The sequence below is a fragment of the Dendronephthya gigantea genome, unplaced genomic scaffold (assembly GCF_004324835.1).
Source record: "Dendronephthya gigantea isolate DGI-Jeju-01 unplaced genomic scaffold, DenGig_1.0 000092F, whole genome shotgun sequence".
Taxonomy (NCBI): Eukaryota; Metazoa; Cnidaria; class Anthozoa; order Malacalcyonacea; family Nephtheidae; genus Dendronephthya; species Dendronephthya gigantea.
In genome coordinates, this window is record NW_021163102.1 from 291,211 (window position 1) to 314,011 (window position 22,801).

General features: G+C 37.6%; 2 protein-coding genes across 3 annotated transcripts; one reads left to right on the plus strand and one right to left on the minus strand.

Moving 5' to 3' along the window:
• The first annotated feature begins 529 nt into the window (after positions 1–529).
• Positions 530–14,754, plus strand: LOC114533479 (protein MON2 homolog). Of its 2 annotated transcripts, none has more exons than XM_028555007.1 (32): positions 530–838; positions 1,634–1,706; positions 1,811–1,935; positions 2,196–2,327; positions 2,469–2,598; positions 2,696–2,790; positions 3,137–3,262; positions 3,339–3,530; positions 3,742–3,866; positions 4,061–4,339; positions 4,923–5,158; positions 5,351–5,438; positions 5,807–6,104; positions 6,630–6,734; positions 6,946–7,026; positions 7,101–7,174; positions 7,398–7,485; positions 7,562–7,663; positions 7,774–7,884; positions 8,130–8,222; positions 8,554–8,636; positions 8,715–8,877; positions 9,297–9,566; positions 9,823–10,890; positions 11,229–11,355; positions 11,679–11,742; positions 11,819–11,879; positions 12,464–12,590; positions 12,690–12,797; positions 12,906–13,014; positions 13,365–13,462; positions 13,849–14,754. In XM_028555007.1, exons 1-32 carry the CDS (start codon positions 743–745, stop codon positions 14,016–14,018), a joined length of 5,097 nt encoding a protein of 1,698 aa, XP_028410808.1. In that variant the 5' UTR covers positions 530–742; the 3' UTR covers positions 14,019–14,754. The 2 variants fall into 2 exon arrangements, with proteins under 2 accessions (XP_028410808.1, XP_028410809.1); XM_028555008.1 differs by having other exon boundaries at positions 5,354–5,438.
• A 1-nt stretch (position 14,755) lies between these two features.
• On the minus strand, positions 14,756–17,840 carry LOC114533481 (ras-like GTP-binding protein Rho1). The gene is made up of 2 exons (XM_028555009.1): positions 17,673–17,840; positions 14,756–15,425 (listed from the first exon to the last, which is right to left on the minus strand). Exons 1-2 carry the CDS (start codon positions 17,673–17,675, stop codon positions 14,829–14,831), a joined length of 600 nt encoding a protein of 199 aa, XP_028410810.1. The 5' UTR covers positions 17,676–17,840; the 3' UTR covers positions 14,756–14,828.
• Between the last annotated feature and the right edge of the window lie 4,961 nt (positions 17,841–22,801).

Below are 22,801 nucleotides of genomic sequence, written 5' to 3' on the forward strand. Positions count from 1 at the left end.
AGGGTGTCCCAAAAAACCCAAAAACAATTGAAATCACCTATTTTTAAAATTTGAATGAATTGTTTGCATTGCGTTGCTCGTGGGCATTAACACAACTTATATAAAATGTTAAATTTAAAATTAGTATTAGTGTTAGTGCTTGGGTTGTAAATTGAAATATTGTTACCCATGCATATCTGTAAATTGTAATTATTGGTAATAAGACTCATTTGTGGGTACAAACAAATTTTACTGTCATCATGCATTAAAATGCTTATGTCAAAACATTTATACAGTTGTGGGTCCCAACAGGGTGCTTATAGGCATTCAAACTCAAAAACGAAAGTGATTTAAAGAGCTTTGGATTTTTTTTTGGGACACCCTGTAGTTTAAGTACAATTATTGCAGTAAGTGTCAAGTAACCAAAAGACGGAATGGAATATACTCCTGTTATCAGCCCTGCTGTTATGTACCCTTTCACACCTCCCGAATCATGACGCCCTCATCACATTCAAGTCCCTGACCACTGCCTGACACAATCAAATTTCAATATGGCGGTCGATTAGTGTGTTGATATTTGGTCGAATGACTTGTTTTGGGCGAATATCTCGACGATTTTGCCGCAAATACCTAGTTATTAAAATTTAAAGCCTTGAAATGTGCCAAGCACAGCAGGCAAACCTCACTTCAACAACGTAGATTTCTTTCTTATAGTTCTGGAATCTCCTTTTGCACTAGTAGCCTCTCACTCACAGCAGGAAATATGACTGAGCGTTCAAAAAAGTTTGTTGAGGCTCTGAATTCAGATTTCCGTGCTTTATCAAACGAAACAAGAAAGAAATTCCATCCTGTAAAAGAGGTAATGAAAAATTTTCAAGATTATTTGAATATTTGAAACGTGTTTAAACCTAAAATGTTCTCAATTCTCACTCATGTATTTGCAATTGCAAATCTGACACGTTGCAAATATTTTTGCCATGTTCAAGTAGGCAATTGCAAATGTAGTTTTGTTTACATATTTTTTTTTATATTTTGGTTAGTATTTTGTTCTTGGGGTGACTTTTTGAGCAATGCTTTGTTATTAATGATATAAAAGTATTGGCTGTTTTATATTTGATTTTTTAATGAATAATTTGTTCATTTTGTTGTATATTAAATTAACACCCTATTTACTCTACCCCAGACACCTACCTTACTAACAGTAAATACAGAGGCTTTGAAAGGTGTCTATCTAAATAATATGGAAGACCTGGAAATTTCATCTTCTGGCTGAGCACAATAGAATATCAGACATGGTGTCTTTAGGGCTTCAATGATGAATTCTGTAAATCAACAAATAAATGTTCGCAAGTGAATTGCCCCATATATTTCAGAATTCTATTGCACCAACTATAGTTGACCTCTAAGTCCCGAAACAAGGGGCCAGCCAATACAGTGCACCAGGTCACCACCCTTTATTTCTACACCAGGTCACCACCCTTTATTTCTGCACCAGGTCAGTGAGGTCACCACCCTTTATTTAGTAAGCCATGCTAAATGGACATACTGAACCATTGGTCATGAAAAATTTCCTACTGTATAAAAACTCCCCCCCCTGACAACCTGTGAGTGCTGCCTCAACATACCACTGATTTATCTTATTTCTTCATATTAGGCAGCAGAAGCTGGCATTTTGAAACTACGAAATCTTCCTGCTATTTACCAAAAAGACAAAGACATATACCGAGGTGGGTCACACTCACATCACTCTATGAAATAGTTGGAAGCCTATATGTATACAACCCTATGACCCAGGTTTAATAACTAATCATAAAGTAACTTTTTTCTTCAGTTTTGTCAGAAGAAACAGAGATAATTCAACCTTTCTTACTGGGATGTGACACAAAAAGTCTTCGTGTAGTTCAAATATCTTTGACAGCATTACAGAGGCTGATCTCTCATCAAGCCATCTCAGAGGTATTCAATCAAACAAAATTAAAAAATATACATATATAAGTTTTTTCCCCTTCTTTTTAAAATATAATAATAAAGAGAATTAATATGTCTTTACATTCCTGATGTAACAGTTAACTCTTAATCAGACATCAGTCCAAAAATAGCACACTGTTCTTCTAAAGCACCCATTTAGGTCTCAGCACTCAAGTTCATATTCACAGCAAGAAGAAACAGCCCTAGTACCAAATATTATTTGTTTCTAATTTGCATCCAATTTTTAGGCTTCTGCGAAGAACCTAATCAGTACATTATGGTTGTTGATGGAAACTGGGCTGGAGGAGTTGAGAATCTTGCAAACATTGCTGTTAATTTTGACAACCACAAAAATTGTAGCTGGGGAATCATTTGCCAAGGTATTGCTTGATGTAATAACATAAAATACAGATAAATTTCATTCTGTTTAGTATATGTACCTTTGCCTATAAATCTGTCCAGTACTTACCTGAATCTGGGCTACTGTAAACAAAATTAATGGTAGTTTGATTTGATTTTAGGCAATAGTCTTGTGCTTTAAGTTATATTTCTTCAAAGATGTGACTATCAGTAGTACAGCAGCTGCAAGTGTTCGACAGATTGTCTCAGCTGCTTTTGATAGAGTTGTGTATGAAGACAATGAAGAGGGAGGTGTGTAGCAATATCAAATCAAACTTATCTTGTTCTCCTCTGGCCTGGCAACTATTGATATGTTTCTTACTAGAAGGACAAAAACTTCTTATTCTAGACAATGAACCTGAATTCAACCCACCAAGTCCAAGACATAAAAATTGTCCAGTCAGTCTAAGACCATTTGCAAGAGATGCTTATTTGTTATTTCAGGTAAAATAGTTGTCTGATTCCAAATATTAATTCAATTTGATTGTAATATTCTGACAATCTTTGTTCCTTGTTTAAGCAAACCAAAGGTAATAGTCAATTAGTAACCCATGGCATTGCATATGCCATCTTCTTTCCAGATGACAAGTTCAATTTTAGAACATAGGAGTAATGGCTATATTCGATCTCTATCTATGCTCTGTTGTGTAATATTTTAAAAATGTTCCATCCAGTGGTTACTTTATCTTATTACCAAGTCACTGCATGAAATTAGTTCTTGCCCAGATTGGTTATCTGTTTATTATGGCTGTACCACTGCTTCAATTCTTTCTGTATTTTACATTCCCAGGATCTTTGTCAGCTGACAAATGGTGAGCAACCATATTGGCTTGTTGGAATGGACGAAATGATGAGAACGTTTGGATTGGAATTACTGGAGAATGTTTTGAAGAGTTTTCCTAATATATTCCTAAAGGTTTGCTCGCTAATTCCTTAGATTTACTGATACATCATTGAGGGTGGATAGTCATATTTCTGATTTTCTCACTTAGCATCCTGAGTTCAGTTTTCTTCTCAAAGAAAGAGTGTGTCCACTTGTTATAAAGTTGTTTTCACCGAGCATCAAGTTTCGGCAAGGATCGGGAAACTCATCAGAACCACCTTTAGAGAAACCGGTTTTCCCTGTTTCTATGAGGTTATTGCGGATCGTATCGGTCTTGATAGAACAGTTCTACACGTTACTGGTAAGAGAAGTCTGAAACTTTTCAGAGACACACTAGCATAACTTGTCAGGGGAGGTCGGGTACTTCTTGGTGGGTGCCCGTACCTGGATCAGTCATAGGCATCATCACGCGACACGACCACACGCGACACGACTAGTTTAGCATGCTAAACGTGAACAACCCAAATGATCGATTCTTTTTAGAAATTGTATTGATCTTAATATTTTTGCAGGTGACAGAATGTGAGATCTTCCTCTCGTTGTTGGTAAAGTTCTTGGATATTGACAAACCATTTTGGCAACGTTCACTCGCTTTGGAAGTATTACATATTCTATGTCTTCAGCCCAAACTACTCAGGTACATGTACAAAGAAGTTCATTATTTCTGCATTTATAACGTGACCAAATAAATAGTGCGTCTTAATTTATCAGCTCAACTGATGAGCTAACCATTAAACTAAAATAAACTTGTATATGTAGTTCAATGGAGCCAACTAACAATTGGTTTAGAAAGACAAAAGCCACATCTTACCAATTCAAATTATATTTAAGATCGTTCTGTCAATACTATGACATGCAAGAACACTCGACCAAAGTCTTCCACGATCTCGTCAACTCGTTGGCTAGTTTCATCCAATCACTTTACTCCGGTGCTGGGCAGCAGACTCCTTCAGTAACTCCACCTCACTCCCCTTCGTCACAACCTCCTCCGACCCAGTCCACTACAGGAAATACAGCGGCTAATGGCGGTACTCCAGTGCCTGGTTTTCACTACCATGGCGTGTGGCTACCTCTTGTAAAGTTACCTTCAGGACAAGCAAAACCTGTCTAGTAAGCTTGGCTCAATTTCACACGTTTCGTATTTTTGCGGACACAATCTCTACCTAATCTTTATTTAGAATGTAGCGAACTAATATGATAGCATCAAATGTGGTATAACAACTGCCTAAATAGACAAAACACTTCTCGACGTTTCGATCTGAGGGCCTTCGCACTAACTCTCCTGACGAAGGCCCTCAGGTCGAAACGTCGAGAAGTATTTTGTCTATTTAGGCAGTTGTTATACCACATTTGATGCTAAGTTGTTTGAAGACGCTGCCACGCTGCTACTTGGTTATATTGGAACTAATATGATATTTTAAGAAATATAACAAAATATAGGCAGAGCATTTGTCAACATTACAGCTGAACATACGCTAACCTTGCTAATCTTATATCCTGTCCATCTAATCTAATTCATACTTTTTTAAAATTTTCCCGCACCTGCTATAGCTATATTTTTGGAACTGTCATGTCAGACGTCTATCCTTTGTGAGCTTTCTCGTATAAACAAACTTTCTCTAGCAAGTATAAAAAAGTTCATATGTTGCACCACTCGTATAGTACATGTATGTCGCGTTTTTATTTGATCTAGTCTGGAACAGTTGGATAGAATTCAAACTCCAAATGTGGCTGAAGCTTATGCAATGACCGTTGCCTTCAAAACTTTGTTAGCCCTGGTTAATAGCATTGATGTTCTTGTCAAGTCGACGATGAAGAAAGAAAATGACGCGAAAGTTGAGGGATGGATAGAACCGAATGAGGACGTGAAGACACCAGACCAGACTGGAGTTGGGACTGAAGCTGTTGAAAATAGCAATAATGAAGAAGGTTGGTTTAGTTTATTTTGTGGTGGTTATCCTGACGGTGAAGTATATATTGATAATGTTGAGTGGTATGTCCACTGTTTGTTAGTGGCGACGGATTTGATTTTATGTTGTTTATTCTGCATGGTTGTTTTTTTCCATGTTCTTTTAACGCTTTCGTTTATATTTTCATTTCCAAATTCTTTTTATTTCAAAGAAGAAAATCTAAACGAAGTTTGGAAACAGATGTTAAATTCTTCCTGGTGTGGTCTGCTTGCTGCTCTGTCGCTGCTGTTGGAAGCGAGGTAAATATTGGTCATCTATATAGACATAAAATGAGGCAAACTAAAATGGTAATAAAGAGAAAGTTGATAACATTTTGAAGGAAAACATTCTTTCAAACTCGTTAGCGGTTCTCTTCGAGAATATATGTTCATGCATATGTACGTAGCATAGATCGCTGCATGATTAGTGGTCAGTTTCTTAAAGGTGATTCTCCATTACCGTCCACTTTACCCGCGCGGGCGAAGTGGGTTTTGAAAATCTGCCCATGCGACCATGACCGGCCTGAAAAACAAAGCGCGCTTCGCCCGCGCGGGCGGAGCGGATGTAATGGAGAATCGCCTTTAGAGTAGAAATTAGAAATAATATTTGTTTCAAATTTCTCTTATAGTAACAACGAATCATCAACGGAAGGAATCTTAAAATGCTTTCAAATTTTATCAAACAGTTGTGGCTTACTTGATCTAACATTCCCGCGGGATGCATTCATTATGTCCCTATGTAAAGCCTCTTTACCATCCCAATGTTCCCTATCTGTACTTAGCGTTCCCTCATTGGACACGGCTGTTGATGCCAAGTTGTTACCGTCCCAAGATCCTGGGCACGCGGAAAAGCCCGGGGATAACGGAAGTGGGTTTCCGACCATGGTTGCGGGTATGGCGCCTGGAGCACAAAGCGGGCCTGTGACGGTATGTGATTGCGCTAATTTTGCTAAATAAATTATCCGCCCCCTTTTGGACACTTTGCAATACAATTTTAAAAACCTGGAACGCGAACGTCTGTGAAAAATGCAACATGCATTGACCACTGATGAGTTGCAATATTTGCAATTCCGTTCAAGTCTGAAAAATCTTATTAAGAACTTCTGAGAACTTCTGGTAAACACGTTGCAACTGGATGTTGTAACTCCCGTAGAACTCTGCACCTGAAACCCTGTTCAGTTTTGCAACTTCTGTTGTGTTACCTCAATGAATATCTATCCATTAATGTTGGTTAATTCTTTCGGAATTCGGCAGTCCTTTTTTAGTATAGACGTTTTAGTCTCTTGAGGCAAGTAAGATTTTCATCATAAAATACGTAAACAACAAGAATTTCCATTGAACGAAAATATTTATGACTACTCGAACCCAGAGACCGGGACCGGGGTATCTTAACCTTGTTATTATTACACACGTTAAACGATAAAGTATAATTCTGTATTTAATTCAATTTAGTTGTCTTCAAAGAACATTCGCTGTATGAGAGCAATTTTAAACCTCGCTCATTGTCACGGAGGAATATTGGGATCATCGTGGTATATACTGCTTGCCACTTTAAAGGTAAACAAATGTTTTCTTTTTCCACTTTTTTAATTGTAAAGCTGACTGATTATTCGTGAATATTTCGTTAACCTATTTTTCTTAAACACATTTGAAAACACATTTAGCTAAAAGATGCTTTCCAATGCGGACCTTTTGTAATGCTATATGCTAGTGTGCAGATATCATTTCATTCGTTTAGTTTATTTTTTCTTTTTATTGATATTTTCAGCACTTGACCTGGATGCTGGGACTTATACCCGCGGATGGAGGCAGTTTAAAATCGGGTCCGATTAACGAAATTCCAAATTTGGTAGGCTACAATATATACTACAATATGGAGGAAAGACTCGGGGTTTTTTCAATCTGACTTACTGTATTTACCAGGTCGTCAGTTCCTCTTTGAAAACAGAAATACCAGTTCTGTCCGCCATGTTGTCCAGGCTTTTTGAAAGCTCACGGTACGATAACCGCTAGTACTTTTTGATGAGAAATATCTAAAGGGGGCGACACTGTTTGCTTTGGCTGCATGGGGTCTCGAGTAAACTGCAAAGTCAACGACTTATTCTGTTTTACAGTATATGTATACGCTCTGATTACTTTCTGACCACTTCGGTCCAGCGCGATTGATTTCTCATCTTACCCACCTTAAATAATTCTCTGCATTTATTTTGTTGTACCCAGATTCCTAGATGATGTTGCCGTCCACCACTTAATCGACGCACTGTGTCGACTCTTGTCTGAATCTGCTGATCAAGCGGAAAGCAGCAAGGTATGTATACGATATTTCATACGATCCAAGAGTGAAGGCAAGGGCATTTACATACTAACAGTGTCATCAAATTCAGGATCCATCGTTATTTCCGATTGCAAAGCTACTGGAGACGGGCTTACATAATCTTCATAGAATACCTGTGCTGTGGAAACCACTCACTGCTCATTTACTTGAGGTGAACTTCTGTTTGTCCAAACTCTTTTTCATCTCAAACACGCAGTATACACCCATGGAGAAACGCGGACGCCATTGTCTTAACCTTGTAGATATTTTTGTTTTCGATAGGTGTGTCAGAGTCGTTATACACGCATGCGCGAATATGGTGCTGAGGCTGTGACGATGTTGGTTCGTGAGGCTCTGAATTTTGATCACAAACCTCCGCTTGTTGCAAACTCGGTAGGTGCAATAACAAAAATGATAAACTATGAGTCGAAGAGTCTGCTCCAAATTTATGTAATTCGATTTATTTTCTATATGTATTACGTATCTAATCTAACCTGAGTATCGTTGCATGCTTTTGTTTTGTCACCCCAGGCAAATACAGACAGGAAAAAGTAAAAAGGGCCTGACCATAACATCGTTTGTTGGTAACTCATTGTTTTTTAAAAGTTTTGAATATTTCTCTTTTGTTTCCACTTCAGCAACTCCAGTCCATGATCTTATCTCCACTACAAGTTATGTCAAGCAACAACAATGGCGATGTTCGTAATAGGCAGTTGGAATGCGTTCTTAAGGTACGGAATATTGAGTTGTGTCACAGTTAGAATAGCCAACAGCAATAGCATTTTTTTAAAAAGCTAACAGAAATCCTGGATTCCGTGTGGTACCATACATAAAAATATTTATTTGATTACGTAATCAAACAAACCCTACTGGTGTATACATACCCTTTCAATTACGTCACGAACAAGATACTAACCGACCCAGACGGTCGTCTGACGACCCGTGCTAGTTTAACTCGTTTATCGAAAAAGCTGTGTTGAAATTGTTGGGTTTGAATGGTTTAAAGTCAGGGGAGAGCAGCAATATAGAATTATCTTCAAGAATTCGTAATGACCATTTTAGATTCTGCAATCAAATGGTCAAAATTTGGGAACTGGATGGCCGGTTATTGTTGGTGTGGTTGGGGCGGCTACGAACCAGAAAGGGTATGTAAGGTCTTCTCTTCGGTTTTTATTACACTAATATCAAAGGAAACATGCAATAAATTTGACTTTTTTATGTAGTTCTGCTATAATTCAATCCGGATTTCAAAGTCTTCAACTTATTATTACTGATTATCTTCCAATGATCCCGCATTCTGATTTAAAACTGGTCATAGAGGTCGTTGGAAAATATGGTCTACAGCCCCAAGAATTGAATATCAGTTTAACTGCCGTCGGATTGTTGGTACGTCCTACAGTATATGTACAGTAGTGTATAAGAATTTATACAGGGGGTGATGATGATGGTGAGAGTGTCAGTGGTGGCCTTGAATTGTGTTTCAATGAAGTGTGAGGCAGCCAGACACCATTATGGTGATCGTGGAGTGCGATGGTGATGTCAATGGATGGGGCTGATGCTAGTGTGACAATAATCGTAGAATTAAACGTTGATTCCAATGAGTGGTGTCTATTAGTGTGTCTGATAGTGATCGTAGGCTGAGAGGGGGAACCTCATTGGGCGATACTGATGCCAATGTGATACTGATTGTAGAGTGTTATACTGGACCGGTTTCAATAAGTCATCCTGGTAGTAGCGTGATGGTTATTGTAGTATGTGGTGATGTTCGTTGGTACACACTAAGTTATGATCTTTTTCATTTTCAGTGGAATATCTCGGATTTTCTTAATCAAAATCGCGTCACCATTCAAGAGGCTTTGGAGCAACAGGACACCCATGCTTCCGAACCTACAAGAGACGATCCTGCACTGCCTGCTTCTGACCGCCTGTGGATGGCGCTGTATTCTAAGATGGGTGAACTTTGTGTTGATCCCAGACCTGCCGTCCGTAAGAGTGCGGGTCAGACACTGTTTTCCACCATAGGTGCGCATGGTTCGTTGTTGGATAAGGTTACATGGTACACAGTGCTTTGGCAGGTATGTTACTCACTGTGGGCCATTAAAATGACTTCTTTCCCTGTGACACTTTCGTCGTTCAGTCAATTTGGATTCTTGATTTCAAGTTGTTGAACATTAACCAGCTTTTGTAGAATAATACATTTTAACATGAATAAACTTTAACTTTTTTTTTAAATTTTAACTTTTATCCCTCCTTCCATCCTAATGACGCAACCGCGTATCGGGTTGTGCTTTCATTTCAATCAAGAATATTTTCCATATCTTTTCTTGTTAGGTTCTCTTTCCTCTACTAGAACGCGTCAAGAAAATGTCGAGTTCAGCCGCTTCAGTCCCCCCACCAAGCGACACGTCCACACAAGGCAGGATCCTCATGCATCATTCACGTGACACGGCCGAAAAACAATGGGACGAGACACGGGTGTTGTCTCTCAATGGCGTTGCGCGCGTTTTTAACACGCGACGCCAACTCCTCGCATCACTGGACGAGTTTCCAAGAGCCTGGGCTCTACTTTTGGAGTTCGTTGAAGCGTCTGCTTTAAGCAAGTCCGCTGAGGTATCGCTGGCAGCACTAAAAAGCTTCCTTGACATTGTACAAGATCCGACACCCGACGACGAAGTGAAAGAGCCCGAAGCCGTGTTCAACGAAAAAAGCGGGAACTTTGTTAGCAAAGGTCGAACTAAACTTAAAGTAAAACCGAAATTTTGTGAAGCCAGTGAGGATATAAATTTATGGGTCAACGCTTGGCGTGTCTGGTGTAACATCGGCATAACTTCTACCTCGTCGACAAACACACTAAGGGTTAAAAAGGACTCGAATGGACAAGTTGTAAAATACCGCGTTTATCCAACTCAATCCTTTTTATCCGCTTTAATCGACGTGTTTCCTTATTTATTCCCACGTATCTACTCGCGTTTCGGACTTTCCGATTTGCAAAAATTATCACAAGTTTTAGTTAGTTCGTTGAAGGTGCCCGTGCACATAGACTCGGCTCCATTCCTAACAACGGCGCATGACTCTGTTTTGACGTCATTACAAGTATCAATTTCAAATGCTCTGGACATGCTCCGCGAACCAATCCCTGAGCATGGTTCAGTATTGGATAACCAATCACAGCCAATGTATCCAACGGTTTTTGCAATGTTACTTCAAGTGGTAAACTTTGCCTGTCATCCTCCGACTGTGGACGAGACGGAAGAAGGTGTAAACAGGAAAAGGGACTGGATCATACCAAGTCTGGTGCCGTTTTCTGAGAGTTGCTTGGAGCGAGTGGCGGACTTGTACCAAGTCTGTGCGGACAATGAGAGTGTGATTCAAGATCACGTGATATTTAGTATTATTAAGGTAGGCATAGGAAGGAATCGTTCTCATTAAAGAAAACCAGACGGTTGTTCAGGTTTTCTCTGGTAGTAACTCGGAAGCAAAGCTGTTCTTCTCTAGGAAGAGTGGATAGGTTTATATTCCATTGTAAAAAGACTCAATCTAGACACCTAAAGATTCTTTGCCTGTATTTCTCAGAATGCTTTGTCTGTATTTCTCAGAATATGCTATTTTAAGATACATGAAGAGACAAAGAAATGCAATTTTTGGGGATGTTTTCCCTCTTTCTGTTTTCATTTCGGCTCATGATTTGAAATAATGTAATCTTATTGTACTTATTATTCGTAACCATTTTGTTTCAGACATTGCACGATCCGCTGAAACTAAAATACAAATGCCAACGACAGACGACATGGAAATTGGCCATCAATTCACTGATAACAGTCTTAGAAAAGAGCTTGCCTGTTGCTTATAAAGACACAAGAACAGGTTAGTTGAGAGTACATATGAACATTAATTTTTGTTTGGTTCTTGTATTAATAGAAATATATAGTTGCATGTGGCTAGTGTAATTAATATATCGCCAGAGAAACTTCCATTTCCATATATGTCATGCCACTCATCGATAATACACGTGATCATGATTATCCAATAAAAAAGTGATATTCAATGTGTTAAATTTTTGTAAAATCAAAATCCGCACCGCGCAACTGCATTTGTAAAAGCAATGTCATTGATAAGCAGAAATTTGTCCAATGAGTGACTCGGGCTATGAAACTGCTTTCAGTAATATTTCGATAATTTCTTCTTAGAGTTGTTTCATTCCATGTGGGAGGAACTCGCTGCATCATTTGAAGACTTTCTCTTTGCGACAAGGTTTGTAGTCGTCACTTTACAATATTATAAAGAAAATTGTTTTCAAAATGCTATTTTTTTATTTTTCCATTCACAGCAATCCTCCTGATACCCAAACATTGGAAAATCATTTGAGTGACGAGCAACTTGATCTTAAGGTTAGTACTGTAGTTTGTAAGGTGCAAATTTCCGCTCGTGAGGGAAGCATTTGTAAGAACTGCTCAAATATTGATTTGCTAAAATCTAGAACCATAGGCAAACGGCCTCCAAACAATTGGCCTCATGCAGGATTATAAGAACTGTTCAAATAGCGATGTGCTAAAATCTGGATTGTCGATTCAGGGAGTGACGGAGTTGCCTAAAATTATACTTTACCTCATTGATCCTAACAAAACAACAAACATTTTTCACTCCCATTTATCGATCTGCTCGATTCTCTGAAACGTTTTGACAAGACCTATAATAACCAACTTCTACCATTAGAATTCTTCCTCTGCAGAAGTAAACCCAGAGCAGCATATCTAATAATGCTGGAACAGACCTTTTCAGCTTGTATGGAAATTAACCTATTTCAAATCGCATGGTCTGAAATGGCGCATGGTCTGAAATGGTTAAGTTTTTTTTGGCTATTTCACGGTCACAACATCTGAAATGGGTTAATTTGCATGCAAGCTGAAACGGTCTATTGTAAGATGACTTATAAATTATTCGTAAAAGCCAGTAATTCAACTTTTTTACATAGGTACTTCACGTTATACGTGATGACATCCTGCCGCACTCGCATATAGTACCACGTGATTTTCTTTCAAGAATAATGACGTTATTAAACAAAGGCTCCATTCATTCCGCCACGAACTCAACTTTGGAAGGTAAAAAACAGAAATATTGAAATTTGACGACCCAAAAATGCGATTTTGTATGTTAAATTATTGGCGATGAAGCAATTCATAATTCATTTGAATGTTTAGGTTTAGATGGTAGTAAGTTTCCACTAAGAGAAGAGTTTGCTAAGACATGTTTCGAAATTCTTTTGGAATTTTCCTTTTCAAATGGAGATGCGAAAGGAACTCAGAAAGGTATTGCATCCGATTCATCCTGCAAAATATGAAATAGTTTCTGTATGTATTTTCAAGTTTATAAATCTCCTTCCAGATTGTTACATCACTTAACGTTTTTCTTTTTAGAAGTGAAAGTTTCCCAACTGGCCATCGACTCTTTGCTTGGCCGCTGTAAAGAGGTTCTTTCTAAATACAGTGAGGATGATAAACTCGGCGGGAAATGTCCCTTACCAAGGTAAAAAAGACCTTTGTGATACCTGGTATCAACACGAGAAAACGATGAAAAATCAGACAATCAATTTTTGCCCGCATCCCCTGAATATGCAATCGTAACATTTTTAACATCGGGAAGTGTTTCCACTCTAAATGTTCAACATTCACCAGCTTACATTAATTTAGACACTGCCTGATTTAGAAGCATTCTTGTTTTTTTATTTTTACTTTAGTTTATGATTTACACTGCACGATCCGCGGAAACTAAAATAAAAATAGCAACGACAACGATTGGCATCAATTCACTGCAAACAACCTTAGGAAAAAAGCTATATTACGCGGCATTTATTTGTTATGTTCTTTTATTTCCAGAACTAGAATGGCTGAAGTAACGTTCGTCATAAAAGCGATGGCAACCTTGGTCTCATCTTTGAAGAAAACCTCAAATTCTCCGTCAAGTAGCTGTAAAGGTAGGTCCTTTGCACCGGTGCATCAAGAATTTGCTACAGTAACGTTATACATGAACCCTCTCTTAAACGAATAAGTCAACCAGCTTGTCATCAGATCTGAAAGGTAACAAGCGTTATATTGTAACTCATTATGTCACCAACTGAGCTGAATACCTCTTAACTACTCATCCAATAGTCCTTTTCAGCTTACATGCAAATTAACCCGTTTCAGATGTTGTGACCAAGGCCCTTTCAGACCATGTGACTTGAAATGGGTTAGTTTGCATACAAGCTGAAAAGGTCTATTGAAAAGTTCTAATTTATTAAGTTTTACAGAATTCCTTGATATGACCAGCAAAAATATCTTAAGCTTCAGACTATGAAATTTCCCCCCAATTTTTTTCCAGTGGATCCCAAACTTTGGTCGCAAGTCGTCGAGATTTATCCGTGCCTCGTCGATTGCATTACGTGCAGTTCCGATGCCGTACGAGAGGCTTTGAAACAAACACTTTTCGAATTTAAAGATCTTTTACTGCATGAGCCCAATAGCAAATCTACGGAATTTATTCATCAATGAGATCCAACGCAAAGGCACAAAGTTACGCTGTGAAAATATGTCTCCTTGCAACTTTCCCAAGTTGGCAAACAAAGAAACAATATTTAAATTAAAGTTCAGTGATTTACGCTAAATCTTTATGAATTCAACATTAACACCCCGTATCGCAACATTAAGATTCACAAGCACACCCACAATATGTACGCTAAAGATGCCTGTGAAGTGAATTTCAGGAACCAGTTTGTTGTTCGTAGCCGCTTTAGGCTGGATAGCAGAGAGGCGAAAATAAATCGATCAAGTTCATTAAATAACCACAGTTTGCAACAACACATTCAGTGCTTGCAGTAATTACGTTAAAGCATTCGCAAAATGTGTAAAACTGTTACACATTTTTTGTTTATTCACCCTATAACGGTTTCCGAACAACTGTCTCCAGGAATGTAATGAGAAAAGGTTATACTGATAGGAATTATCATTATATATAATATAACCAAGCCCGCGATGTGTGGTTCTTGATGATTTGATAAAATGAATTTGTATTCCACGTTTCATTTTCTCAGAGCGCATGTAGTTAGTATGCGTTATATATATGCGTGACAAAGAACCTCCCGCGGGAAAAATGTGCAGGAAAATGTGATTATTCTCCACCAGAAAACCAGTAATACTCATTTATATCCTAATAATTCTATATTGAATGAATGCTTGATATTATACAAAATAATTTTTATAATGAAAATAATAAATATAATTATTTTTACATCTTGCAATTAAATATTTACATGAAAGCGATGGCAGTCGTGTTCAGAACACTTTTTTAATAGTCTGCCGTGTTCAATTTCCTTCGGCAAAAATGGTATTTGTCAACCATTTCCAAGCTTGTTTTTGTTTTTCGTGGTGTTGTGTTGCCAGCAATGCAGTTTTGAAAACTTCATTTATACCATGTTTCGTCAAAGCTGAACATTCTCTAAAGGCAACTGCCTTAAGTTTCCTTGCTGTTTCTCGGCCTTCCGACGTACTGACCGGCCTTTCTTCGTTCTCCGAAAGCTTCCCGATCTTGTACTGAAGATCAGTTTTATTGGCCACCAAAACGATCGGCACATCTGGGCAATATTGCCTCAGTTCAGGTACCCATTTTTCGCAGATATTTAATAAAGAGTCGGGACGGTCCACCGAATACATCACGACAAATACCGAAGCTCTACGATAAAACATTGGCCGAAACATTTCAAAATCCTCTTGTACAGCGGTGTCCCATAATCTTAGTGATACACTGTGTTCTCCGAGCTTTACTTTCTTAATATGGTTCTCGTAGACTGTCGGAACGTAGTCGGTCGGGAATCGCTTTCCCAGGAAAACGCTTATTGTTGAGGTTTTGCCGCACATTCCATCGCCGACCACGACTATTTCTTTCACGGGACTCGTCATATTCTATAAAGTAGAAAAACTATATTTAGAATGTTGACGCCATACTGCCTTAATAGGTAATCGTAATGTCTTTATTTGGCTTCCTTAATACGGATTTACAAGTAAAGCCTAAAGGAGGATTAACATCAATATCTCATGACGTTTTGTTCAGTATCCATTTATTACGTCATTGCGGGTTTCAATTATATTTATGTTATCCAAGGGGACTTGACATGCAGGCTACCACAAATTATTGTATTACTTCTTTGATGACCAAGATAATGGTCACGTGTCCCTTATTGTTTTAAAGATGTTAAGATATTATTAATATTATCAGAATTATCGACAAGGATTTAAATGAGTTAAATTTAGTGTTGTAATCCTCACGCTTAGCACAAACTAAAAATAATAAACGTATAACAAAGCGACTTAATACTCTATTGTTAGGACAACGGGGCTAGCCGGTTTAAATTCCGTGTAGTTTTTCTTAATGTTTTGATGAAAGAATAGGTTCGCTGAGCTGCCTGAGCATTGCCATTCAAACTAACTTTAATGTCCGTTTAGCACGGATAATAATCTCCGTTTCCCTAAATCTTTCGTAGCTAAACTATACTACCGTGCACCAAATATACATGGCTTAGCATAAGTGCCTTCTTATTACTGTTCATTATTCTTGACAAATTTGTACAATTTTTTTCGAAGCTGGTTAAAAGATTGCTAAAAGCCTGGAATTTAGCCAAGAGGGTCGTTATATGTTATATGCCCTCTAGCCAGTCAAATCGTACTCGGACGTAAGATGTCATGTGAATGGCCATTTACCTCGTTACCGATTAATGAATTAATGATGGTAGCATCCCACAAGGATCTAATGTAGATCTTTTCTATTTTTTGTCAATGTCAATGACCTGACAAAGTGACCTGACAAAACAAGCATGTACGATCATCTAGATATTAACTTTTCATAACATAAAAAACACATGAGTAGACTAAACACGTCTGTTGAAGCAGCTTTCTCAAATTTTGAGGTACGTGCCTCTCGACAAAGGCTAACTTGTGCATGTTTTGAAATAGTGTTTTCAAATAAGTGCTCTTGAAAGAGTGATGCACTTTATACACTTAAATACTACGCGCCTATTTGAACCCTGAAATTTGAATTTCGCACGAATAAATTCCTGTCGTGGAAAAAGGTCTTATTTGGGTCACTAACCAAACGAACTGCGAGCAGGCTGAGCAGCATAATCTATTGACGTGTGTTCGCGACTCGCCCTTCACTGAACTCCGCACATGGGCAATCGCGTAAAGCGCTACTAATAACGTTCTCATTGACCTTGAATGAACGGTCCATGTGCGCGTCCAGTCCATATATCAGTTCAGAAATCAATCCTTGTTTTTTACTTGCCCTGTTTCCTGACAGCAAAAAATACAATATGCCTTCCTATCTGCAATATCTTTCAATTCATTTGGTGAATTGCAGCTGTTGTTGACAGATCAGACCATTAATGTATTTGTATTACATCATTGTTAGCATCATTACGGGCTGCTTTTATTGTTGATGGGAGATTTAATCGAATTTTCCTGAATGAATAGACTGAATATAGTCTAAATGAAGATCATTGATTTATGGTATGCATTCGTGAAAGATGGTTCTTTTTCAAAGATGATTGTTAATGAAATACTTAGTACAAATCTATATTCAGCTTCTGAAGTTGCATTCTTGTTGGCTACTCTTAGTTAAAAAACTATATGTAAATTTTAATTTTGTTCGAGTATTCACGGCTAAAAATAGATCGATCCCAGCCATTCTACAATTCAAACTTTCCATCTGGCTTTGTTTTTACGCATTTAATTAAAATATTTGTCGTGCTCTGGTTAGCTTGTGTTTAGACCCGTGCGCTTCGTCCGGCTGCTGCGCGACAAGAATAGGGCAGTTTCGTCTAAAAATTATCACGATTATCCCTAAATTTGCGCCTTGAATTATGCGCATTCATTACAAGTAGATAATCAAATGTACGTCGTCGAATAATATAATTGGAAGCAAACTGAATATATTCATTAGAATGAAGTATACTAGTATGGGGATATTTTCTAATAGTCGATAGGGTAGAAAGTTTGGGTAATGAACGGCTGATACATTTTAATGTAGCTTTGTATTAATTCAATCCTAAACAAAACTAGCCTAGAAGATCTAACGAAGCTTGTCTAAAGTTTGGTATAGTTTAAATCGATTTTATATAATATACCATGGTTGAAAAATTATGAGTGATCACTTACCATTTTAAATAATAATTTTCACAATGTATCTTTTAATCTTCCTTTGGACTTTAAAATTGCTAATTTCAAATGAAACTCTCTGTCCACTCGCGACCTGTCAGCTCGATTTGCAAGATTGGTTTGATTATTGAATCAGTTCATTTGAGGCTTTATAGATATCACACTCATCTCGTTTTCCGCAACAGGTCACACGTGTGTACACGTCACGTGTCAGGTTGCTGGATTAACTGGCTTAACTCTCACCCCCGCGTTGTCAAGGTCAAAGCACAATCCAAGTGTGAAAATAAGTTATTTGCCACATTTTCCCTCAGGGGAATTCTTCCCCCTCATTTGGTAAAAAAAGTTTATTCAAAATTTTTACCAAGCATGCTGATAGAACTCCATGTATTGAGTATATGTTTGTTTCGATGATGTAAACCCTATAACTAAATTATGTTGCTAAGGAAATGCTGATGTTATCTCGACTACTGTGGTTGAAAGAGTTTGTCTGTAATGTTTCTAGTTTTTTCCTAGGTTACATCATTGATCGGTATACACCCTTTTTATTTATTTATTCGCCAAGTCAATTTCCTGTTTAAAATCCTCACTTTTCTCATTTAATTTTCTTCTGAATTTTACCAGAATTTTACTTTTTGAATTTTGCCATTGCCTTTGATCTGTGATCGTATTAAAACGTCTGTAGATGTGCACGTTTCACAAAAAAACAAAAAAAAAAAAAAATGTTACTGCCTTTCAGCTGTTTTACATGGTCACATATATATGAGCATTTAATCATTTTGTAGTTGCACCAGCTTTAAGGGTTCTGTGGCTTTAGAATTAGACGCATTTTTAAGCCCACGCTATTTCTGAATTTAAGGGTGAAAACGAATTTAAGCTTATAGCATTGAAATCTCTGTATCTCATCGAGAGCAGGTAATGGGGTAAAATCAATATATTTATTGCTATTCAAACCGATCTCGTTCCCGGACTTTCCTGTAGGAGAACCGTGGACGGGGGTGGACGGGCAATTTGATACTGTTTCTTACTAATTATTCTTTCTAATTACTATTACTTCAATTTATATCGCGTGTATAGTATACCGCTCATCCCATTAGAAAAACCTAATAAACATGAAAAAAAAACGATTCGATACGTCGACAAATGAAGTGATCTAACATGCAACCTGACTGACACGGAATACCCTCGGCACGCCTACTTTGGATTGTTTCCAAAATTTTGGTCAAGACATGAAAATCAATAAAAATCAAGATATATGAGATATATCTGATATTGAGGTACATTGGAGACGAAAGTATACTATAACATTAAATCTATAGTATACTACATATACTATAAAACAAAGAACAGTCCACAGAGTTCCACGTATACACCAGCGATTTATGTACGTGCGGACTTCGCTCAACGGCAGATAATCGTTTTTGCGCAAATAATAATTCTTAGAAAGGCGCCGTAGAAACAATGGAAACGATTAAGGAATATTACCCTAAAAAACCAATCAAAACATTGTCGCATAAGTGGATTTATTACAGTAAGCAAGCAAGCTAGCTCATCGCAGAATATGCGTGGCGATTTTAGCAAGCATGGTCTGTCAGTCACGTCTCATATGAACTCTCGAATCTGATAATCTTATTAATTGCTTTATATGTCTCCCAGCCCACAAGTTCGGCAAATAAACATATAAGTTATACAACTTCCAGGTTTTGAACCCTGTACGCCCAATACGTGTTCTCCATTATTCAGCAGTTTTATTGCCAAGACTGAAACGCTACAACCGTACAACACTTGAGGTGAAGAGAGAAAAATTTAACCGGCAGACGCTTATTGCTGTTTACCGCGCGCTACAAAAGTAGTCGTGTTAGCTGAACATCTCATCAAACAGTCAATGTGGATGAAAAAATTTCTTTCAATTTTTATTCATAGCCCTTATGATTGGACTTAACATTCGATGTTGTCACCCCCCTAGCTACTTTTCCCCGGCATTCATGACCGGTATGGCATATGTATGGTACTCAGTGCAAAATGTCCAGCGATATTTTTTTGCGTTTGTTGATCATGATTGTGCCCACAACCGCCCACCAGTAACAAGACGTCATCAATAAAAAGTGGCTGTTCACTTCAGAAGTTATTAGGTTGGTCTTTGTCACGTATATCAGCATTGTGTTAAGCTGCTTTAAGGCTAGTTTCCACTCGGAAAAATTCTCCTTTGGATCGGAACGGACAGGAAGGTTTCCTTTGTCGGTGAGTTCTCAGGCGGCGTTTACACAAAGGTCGGAAACTTTCCTGTCCTGTCCGATCCAAAGGAGAATTTTCCTGAGTGAAAAGTAGCTTTTATTTTCATTGAATAATGCATACATGACAAGCATTACAATTCCCTGAAATGGAGGACCGGCTGCGCATATGATTAGCTAAGAAGAATTCTCAGCGCTTCTTTACTTACCTGTATTGGCCGTCGGAGAATTACAAGAAGGAAAACAAGCAAACTTTGAAAGAAAATACTAAATATAAAAGCCGAAAGGGCAAGATAGGATTTTATAAGAGTAATCAAAGATTACGGTAAGGGCGTTCGGTGGTTCGGCCAGATAGATTCCTGATGCTTTGATAAGCATCCTTGTGTTAAACACTTCGAAATAAAAAAAAAATGGAAAGCACATGGAAATTGGGACGCGGCACGAAATCGAGGCAATTGCAAAAACACAAAAGCGAGGCAACTTAAAAATCTCAAAGCGACACTGACAATTTTGACGAAACAATTATACTAAGAGGCGTTCACCTTTGTCGAACACAATTATAATTTTGACATCAAATATCTGCAAGTGGTAAACGTATATAGGGGGGAAGAAAGATTTAATTATCCTTTCGAAATCTAATTTACATCAATATTTACACATATACATTATATTATTTAAAAAAGGTAATCTTGTTCCACGTAGGCATAACAAGCCTGCCCTAATTAACCAGTTTTACAAAATTATGTTGATGTAAAATTTAAAAGTTAAAAGATAAATTGTCACTATAAAAAGGTATTCTTGTTCCACGTAGACATAAACGTATATATATTGTTATTGTTACTTTTCTGCTCGTTTCAGTTTGAATCAGTATTTTGCTTGAATACTGGCGGTTAAAGCAAAAAACCAGGCCCACAAAACTAGCGCCGGACATTAAACTTTGGTTTCCGCTAGCGACATCTAATTTGTTTCACTGACACTGAGCTTTCGAATAATCTGCCTTTGCCTTTTTCCCACCCACGGCCACGTTACCGTCGGGAAAACATCAAATTCTTCTAATATTTGAAACTTTTACAGGTTAAATCAGCATTGAATTCATATATTTACCTCTATGGATTTAGACTCATATCCGTGTGTGTGGGTGGATAAGAAGCGCGTGACTGCAAAGCAGCACCAATGCTTTTCACAAAAAGTTAGAAAAGTTTTCTACGACTACGTGACCTATAGTAATCTGCAACTACTGTTAGCTAAATTTCAGTCATTCTGAGAAGGCTGTTTTTGCTGCCTACTAAAATCCCACATACTGAAGGTTAATTCCAGACCGCATCCATATCGGATGAGTTAAAATTTGTGTCCTGTGAAATGCCTTATATATATTTACGCAAGATTAAGCGGTTTAAGCGAACATTTTCTCCTGGAACCATCGAGCAACTACGCCGCAACAATAAAATTTTTGCTTGAAAATGCTGCACCGTGAGCTGCTTCTGTGTGTGCCATCTAACGGCTCTCAGAGTCATTCAGCTGGAGTATCATTCTCAGTTTATCCTTGCCCTTGGAAGAGCAGACGTAAAAATAGTGAAATGTTATGACAGCGCGTGTTTAATTAAAAAGGAAATAAGAATTAGAAATTATTACAGATCCCCACCAGCTCTAGCACACTAATCACATGATTCACATCAAGCGTGTTTATGCTAAATATATATATATATGAACTGTATACCACTGGAAATTTATCAGTTATATTTTTAGCAACGGATTGAAACAAAATTGTATTTAATAAAACCACAATGTCAAAGTGTGAAGTTGTGAAAGTATTCCATGCAATATAGTGAATTTGTATTATAAAAACAAGTATTTTGTTTATTTTTTGAATCAAATTCCTGCGTGTTCTTATATAGCCTTTTTTTATAGGAGGAACGCTTTTATGCAGCGAAATACTACGTCGTTTTATCACTTTTATGTATAATACATACTACTTTATAACGTTTACAATAAGTCAATAAGTCAATATGGAACTGCTTCTATAATACAAGGTAAATATTAATAAAAACTATGATCTCATACAAGAGCTGGTGTCCCACTCAGTCTCAGTATCGAATTAACTAAAGGTCAAGATGTTTGTTTTCGCTTGGATAAATATGTTTGAAACCACATTAACACCATTCTTTGAATTCCAAATTTCCCGGCTCATTCGTTTGGGATTACTCCATTTATAGCTCGCCGCTAGTTTTTTCAACCATGCAGCGGTGGCAACACATTTTAATTTTAAAACGGATAACGTACCACGCTGGATTTGTTTTTAGGATTTTCTCCATCAGACTCAGACACAGATGAAATAAAAATTGGACGATAATTCTCAATAAGTGTTAATGGTGTATTTAAAAAAACCAATACCAACCGAGAACCGACAATATTAAATTAATACAAAATAAAATGGGTGTTCCCCAAGCAATCTTCCAGTGCGTGTGCTCCTACAGAAACCCAGTAATGATTGAAAGATTGAAGATACGTCATGATACTCATTGTTTATGAAAATGTGTCGCACAATTGCAGTAATTCACCAAACTTGATTTCTACTGAAATTGTCCGGTCGAAATATTTCCCCTATAAACATTCCAAAACCATCAGGCAATTCTGAATTCCGTCTTAAGTTTATTTATTAAGTTGTTTGTTTGGGGATTTTCAAAATAATTTGCTTTTACGGTGGCCAGGATGAAGAAGAGCTTTCTCGTCATTCTGCGCAGGCGCTGTTACGAAAAACCGTTCTGTGCTTCCCACAATCATTTCGACTGTTCTTGTATATAAATTACATTCAAAACCAATGAAGAATTTTGAATGGTATTGAGCGATAGCTGACGTTTGTTGGCTCACGAGTTGCTAAAGTCTCGTGTTCATGGGAAATCG